The sequence below is a fragment of the Rhinolophus ferrumequinum genome, chromosome 23 (genome assembly GCF_004115265.2).
Source record: "Rhinolophus ferrumequinum isolate MPI-CBG mRhiFer1 chromosome 23, mRhiFer1_v1.p, whole genome shotgun sequence".
Taxonomy (NCBI): Eukaryota; Metazoa; Chordata; class Mammalia; order Chiroptera; family Rhinolophidae; genus Rhinolophus; species Rhinolophus ferrumequinum.
The window spans coordinates 19,083,357-19,090,228 of record NC_046306.1 but is presented as its reverse complement, the minus strand read 5'-3'; the positions used below and the strand labels follow the sequence as shown (position 1 = coordinate 19,090,228).

At 46.1% G+C, this 6,872-nt stretch overlaps 1 protein-coding gene across 2 annotated transcripts in view; it reads right to left on the bottom strand.

Moving 5' to 3' along the window:
* Nucleotides 1-561: 561 nt before the first annotated feature.
* The window catches only part of NDRG3 (NDRG family member 3), a 69,213-nt gene continuing 62,902 nt past the window's right edge, over nucleotides 562-6,872 (bottom strand). Inside the window, exons 14-17 of one of the 2 annotated variants that reach the window (XM_033094805.1) lie at nucleotides 4,614-4,649; nucleotides 4,474-4,525; nucleotides 3,256-3,294; nucleotides 562-2,159 (exon numbers count right to left, since the gene is read on the bottom strand). In XM_033094805.1, the coding sequence (XP_032950696.1) occupies nucleotides 1,978-2,159; nucleotides 3,256-3,294; nucleotides 4,474-4,525; nucleotides 4,614-4,649 (309 nt within the window). In that variant the 3' untranslated portion in view covers nucleotides 562-1,977. The remainder of the gene's footprint in view (nucleotides 2,160-3,255; nucleotides 3,295-4,473; nucleotides 4,526-4,613; nucleotides 4,650-6,872) is intronic. The other variant, XM_033094806.1, reaches the window with a different exon arrangement.

The window sequence follows — 6,872 nt, the reverse complement described above, 5'->3', positions numbered from 1 at the left end:
TCTGTCCATGTGCACGTGTTTCATCTCCTGTGTCATTTTACAACTTTCTCCCACGGACACAGCCACCTCGATGTATGACTGCAGCAGCAGCTCCTGGATCATTTAAAACTGACCTGAGATGGTGGCCTCCTGAAATGGTTCTTGGTGGGTACAAAGACAGCGATTTCTGGAGAAACACAGCCTGGTCTGTTTGAGGAACCAACAGTGATTGCAGATTATTACTGAGGGGTGGGACTCCGCAACCCCACCCAGATGGCAGAGCTGAGATGCGAACACCTTTCCAAGACCTCAGCTCCTCTTCCATTGTCACAAAACACAAGGTCAGGCTTCTCGTGGTTTTTGGTTTGAGGAGAAGAGATGTGTCAGACGGACATGGGGTTCAATTCCAGTTGGGCTTCTGGTATGACTGTGGGCAAATTATTTATCCCAAGTCGTCATTTCTTTGTCGGCTGGGATAATAATCAAGTATGTGAAAATGCCCCGCGCAGAGCTCATATACAGTAACTCGATCCCTCCCGGAGCCCCAGTGTGTGGGTTGATGGAAATAACACCAGCAATCGGTAACAATGAGACATATACAGCTTTATTTAATAATCTGTAAAAAGTCGTCGTCTGGCAGAGTGATGCATTCTCTGTCTCAGCAGAATGCGAACACTACTCTGAAAAGCCCCCTCCTAAGACTTGGAATTGAGTCACCCTGCACTTACATCTCGATGCCCTCAAGAGCTGGGCCCTGGCTGTGTGGCAGCTGGTTTCACCCTCCATCCAGCGACACTCACTTAACAGTAGACTGAACACCATTTTACCTGGACAGGCTGCCCTTACACATGGGCCCCTTCCCTCCTACAGAAGAGAGTTCACAGGATGAAAGATCTTTCTGAGAAATAAGTTCTGTCTCAATTTCACTTAGCATCCATTAAGTCTGCTGACAACAAGGTTATACTTATTAAATGATATTCTGTTAATGTCTGTCCCTCTCCCCACTGCCATCTCCTTACCACCTACATAATCTTCAGGACATAGCACTCCCTTCTGTTGAGGACAGCGGGATGGGGAAACACTCTCCATCACAGACCTGGGAGGCACTTCTTGCGGATGTCTGGGAAGACCCTGCAGTGACAGCAGCTTTGCTCCGGCAGAGTGAATGCCTGGTATTTTGTTTTCCACTTTCTTGTGCCACGAGAGTCCAGTAATTAAGCCACGTGCAGTCCTTGGGAACAAGTCCGTGTTGCATCAGAACTCATCATTCATGGGCTTCTAACAGTACACACTCCTCCCTTTTATTTATAGAATAGCATATGTGAATTCATTTGGACAGAAGGAGGTGGCTGGCCACCTTGCCTGCTTCTCTGTGTAACAGGTTCCCTTCTATTGGTCACAATCAATCAACAGTCCAAACGGTAATTACAGTCTTCCACATTCCACAGAGCCGCTCTCTCCAGAAGTCACTTTGCAAATCTTGTTGACCAATTTGAATCCAAAAGAGAGCGAGTGCAGTGGCCTACCCAACCTAGGAATCTGTTTTGCATATTTCCCCTAAAAACACCATTGAGAACGAAAAAGAAAAGTCCCTTTTTTGTTTTGTTTTTTTGCAGAAGCTCTACAAGAAAGCATGTCTAAAATCACAGAACTATGCACACACAAACACAGACACGCGTGCTCACATACATACGTCAGGATCGAAGAATCTTATCAGATATGTAGTTAGGAAAGCACGGGGAAAAGCCGGCAAGAGAAGACATGGAGATCTGATCAGCTAAAGAGGTTGGAATGGTACAGGAATGGCATGGAAGTGGTTCTTGGTACATACAAAAAGGGGGGCGGGCAGGCAGAGAATGATAAACCCAAGCCACCAGGAAGAGTCAGTGGCCATGCAGGAGTTAAAGACAGAGATGCCAGTTTGCTGGATGAGATGGTCTATTATGGAGGGGTCGTCGGGAGGAGGATGGACTTGCATGGTCAGGGAGGAGCATCTGCTTAGCAGGACACCTCCATGGTCTGGTGTCTGTCCAGAACATCAGGGGACTCAGAGGATTCTCGAGTTCCATCTGACTGATTGCTGGTGACAGATCGGCTGAAGGTACTTTCTCCAGAGCCGATACTACTCGAGGTCGAGTGGGTTCGTGATCGGGCGAGCCGGGTCATGCTGGCAGATGGTACTGTAAGAAAGAACCAAGAGGACTGGAAGAGGGAGCCCTGGTTAAACTCAGTGAGCCCAGCAGTTTCACCAAAGACTTCATGTTTACCATTCCCAGCCCATTTACGGTGACACCCAGGACAAGACATGGCCATCTTCATTTTGCGTAATTTGCTCTAGGTAAGTCGCTATAAGCAAGGCTGCTTTAATCCTTTGGCTCTGCTTGGGATCTCAGCTGATTCTAGTCCACAGCAGAACAAGGGGAAACCTAAGTCCAGAGTACAGCCTCTTAGCTATGCCCATGCCATTCACAACGAATAACTAGGAACGAGGCTTTGGGAACCCACACAGGTAACCCAAACCTGTGGTGCATGCAGACTAAACCAAAAGAAAGACAAACTACACAAGTACGAAGGTGTTTCACAAACAGTGCAAGCCCGATACAACAAGTCTACCATCCGTGTCCACAGGCTACCCTTGCTACCTGGGGAGGAGACCTGCAGGAAGGTGTGGATGCAGGGAGGGCTGGGGGGCTTGGAGCTGCCCTATACACAGGCTGGGAGGCTGGAGCTGCCTGAGAGGGAAGGGCTCTGGAGGGGCGTGTTTAACTCAGACTCCTGTTCTGCCACTGCTTTGATCCTAAGGTCCTTCCAGCGTGGCCAGGACGGCCTTACCTGGCATAACCTTCCTGCCTATCTTCCTGAGGAACCAGCCATTCCCCAGCTGTCATTTCAATGCTGGGATCAAAAGATGCCATCACCTGCAGAATTTTCTGGGCACAGACTCTGATGCTGTTTAGAATCAGGCTGTCCTTCGATCCCTGTGTCTGGCGGTTAATGCAAGGTAATGGTGGAAGAGGGGCCCTGCCTATGAAGTTTTAGCTGCTCTTGCAACTCAATTTGGGATGACGAGAGGAAGCCTGGCTATTACAACCCCATTCTTGCTTCCTTCCTGGGGGCCCAGGCCTGGACCTGCAGGCTAACCCTCTTGGGGCATAACGAGCCACGTTCTATCGGGCTCTCACTGCACAGGAAAACCGCGGACATGCTGTAGGCAGCCAATGCAGCCAGGAGAGCGTGGCTGGGAGGCAGGGACGAGGCCAGCACGGAGGAAGGTACCTGGCTCGGTGCTCAGGTGACTGAGCTGCACATACGGGACTGGAAGCGGGTGGACACAGGAAAAGGCAGGTTAGTGATCCGAGTGCCAAGTGGCAACCTCACCTGCCTAGCAGACACTGCTGACAGGATATTCTAAGCCAGGGAGAACGTTTTATTTTAAGGTCCCAGAGGGGAAGTGAGGCTGACTGCTGCTTCAGTAGAATCTCAGATATTACTTCTCTCAACTAGTCAAAGGTAATTGTTTTCCCCTCCACTATAAACCATCCTGCTTTAGACCAGAAATGGGCCGGAAGAGTAACTGTTTCGAGAACCGGCTAGGAGAAGGACTTCTGCTCCTCCCAGTGAGCTAGAGGGACATGGTGCGGGCTCGGCTGGTAGTGGCTCACAGACGGGGATCACACAGCCACTCTAGACAACACAGACACGGTCTGCCTGCCAGGTACAGGGCTGTCCCCAGGGGCCCAGCTGCTGCCCAATGGCCATTATCCAGACTCATACCAAAGACAGGAGAACAACTACCCTACTGGGTAAAGAGCTCTGTACCTGGGAGAAAGGTTTTTCTTCTTAAAACTCCAAGAAAGGAGCAAGTGTGGCTCTTTGGTGACAAATGAGAAAGCTCAGAGTCTCCCAATACAAGAGACCAGGACAGCGGCACATGATATGGACACACCCTTGGGCTCACTCTGAAATACTCCGCAAGTTCATCCCCTGCGGTGGGACAGAGTGAGGACACCACCCTCCTCTTGTGGAGTCGCCCTTTTGTTTTTCTAGGCCAGGAGTCATGAACCAGCTGACTGCAAACGCAAATCATAATTTCAGATTCGTGGCTAGGGCAGCCTAAACTTCAGTGGTTGCAAACGTGGGCTCTGGAGTCAGACTGCCAGGGTTTGAATCATGGCTCTGCGGCGGGACTGTTACCCTGGGAATGTGCTTGGCCTCTTTGAGCCTGTTTCCTCTTCTATAAAATGGGACTCACAACAGAACTTACTCTTACGGTTATAAATACAGGGTGCCTGGCATGTAACCTCTAAGTGCTTAATAAGTGTCAGCTCATTTATCTATACGCAGACGAATGCTCCATAAACGTTTTGGTCTCTATTTGACTTCAGGCTGGCTAGCACAGAGGTTATGCCGAGAGCTGTGGGCTCCCACAAGATGTCAAAATGGCCCCATCACCAACAGATCTCTGCTAGACAGAAAGCTGTGTACTGTACTCACTGTAGCCCATTCCCTGCAAAAAGTACTTGAAGGCTTCGGTGAGCTTCCCGGGCTGGGGGAACAGAATAAGAAGGCATTAATCTTTGCACAGGCCAAATGAGATATAGTCAAATGGGTGCTTTACCAAAAAACCTCCTTACCTGAACTACTTGGGGCAGTCCACCACAGTCTGCCATCTAGAAGAGGAATAATATGTAAGTCAATTGGAACTTACACTTCAGGGAAATGCTCTGAATAGCCACGAGGCCTTTTAGACAGGACAAGATGGAATTTTTAACTGCATCCAAATGTACATCTCAATGCACTTTTTTTAATAAAAATAATTTTTTTCATTACCTAAATGCACTCTTATACAAAGACTTAGATCCTAGCACTAGCAATAACCTTGGATATAAGTCTGAAAAGATGTATTCAATACTTATGAATCAGTAACATGCAGAGCCTGGCTTTCAGGCCCATGGTGGGTATTTCCTGTTATCCTGTTTCCCCAAAAGTAAGACCTAGCTGGACAATCAGCTCTAATGTGTCTTTTGGAGCAAAAATTAATAAAAGACCCAGTCTTATTTTACTATACTGTAAGACCGGGTCATATATAATAGACTAGACTGGACTAGACTACACTAGACTAGACTAGACTAGAATACCAGGTCTTATATATTATAAGACCGGGTGAATAGAATAGAATAGAATAGAATAGAATAGAATAGAATAGAATAGAATAGAATACCGGGTCTTATATAATATAAGACCAGGTCTTATGTTAATTTTTGCTCCAAAAGACACATTAGAGCTGATTGTCCGGCTAGATCTGATTTTTGGGGAAACAGGATAAGGTAGTGAAGTTAACGACCTTCAACGATGGTTCTAACTCCAACTGAAGTATGTTACTTTTAGAGTCCTCGGTGTGGTCTTAACTTCTCATGGTCCCATGCTTTCTAAGTTCCCGCTCAACTACATTCTCTTCATTCCATGACTAAGGGGATTTGTCAAATCAGGTGCTGATGCTGAATCTGGCCACCTCTCTTGCTTAGCCACTTTCCTGTCATAGGTAGATTTGGTAAGGATGTCTCACTTCATAAGTCTTTACAGCTGGTTCTTCTCACCTGTGCAAGAATTTCTAGAATAGGGTTCTGTTAGCATGCATTAGATTACCTGCAGGACTTGTTAAAACTCAGATTCTTGAGTTCCTGCTTTAGAGATTCTGTGGTGGGGCTCAAAAACTTGCATTTCCAACCAGCTTTTAGGTGATACATATTCTGTCAGTCTGCAGAGAACACTGTTTCTAGGGCACAATGGCCAACCACAAGCCCACCTTCTTCCTTCAAGCTGTTACGCATTCTCTACTCAGATAGTATCCTATTCAGGCTGACTGACATTTTTTCAGAAAGACACGTACCCCACGGTTTGTATTCACGAGCATGAGAACGTTGAGGGGGGACTATTACTTAGCAGATGGGAATGCCACAGAAGGCACGGGAATTTGCAGTTAATAAGGAACAGTCCCCTGAAAGTTCTAAGCATAAGAGCAGGGACATTTAATCTGATTTAAGTGTAAAACAGATCTAACTAGCACAGGTTATTATTTTCATGAAGCTTAAGAGACAAATCTGATTAAAACTATAGAACAGTTGCCATATGCAGAGAATGAATATTGGGACAGACTATTTCCAAGATCGACATCTGGAGAGTAAGTTCACTCACGCTGTTGCGGATGGGCATTTCTGCTCAGAAATAACACATCTAAGGCTACTGTCGAGTTCAGGTTTGTCCTTTTGGAATACGGATTTAAATCTGCAGTGAAAAACTAATTTGAACCACCCTCCAGGTTTTTTTTTGGTTTTATATTTTTTTAAACAAATTCTTATTTTAGACTAGTCCATCAATCACCTGGACCCCAGAATACTCTTTTTTGAGTTTTGTCACCTCAGAGCATTAACCTCATGTTATATTTCCAGGAACTATGGGCTGCTTCTGGTGACAACACTTCCTTTTAAGCATACTTCAAAGAGAAAGGGAAGCAAGCAGAGGTCTTTCAGGCTGACAAAGCAGCAATAAGCAACAGAAGACCAGCATTTAAATTTACAGTAATCCAAATTCAAAACAGATCAGATCCCTGAACATTTTAGTAGAGATTCTAGAAAAAGCAAGGCTGATGCTCTTGCCTGAGGTACAATCAAAAGGGGGACAAACCTGATATTAACCCTAAAAGTTTACTACAAGAGCTGTTCTCTATTTGCCCTCAGAGAAACAAAATGCATCAACCCTCACCATGAAGCTTCCTTACCCCACAACAGGATATATTTAACATGTGAACAATTTCCATCCATTATCTTAACTCTCACAAAATTAAATAATGCTTATGAAGTTTATGACATGGGAAGATGCTCACATCAAAAAGT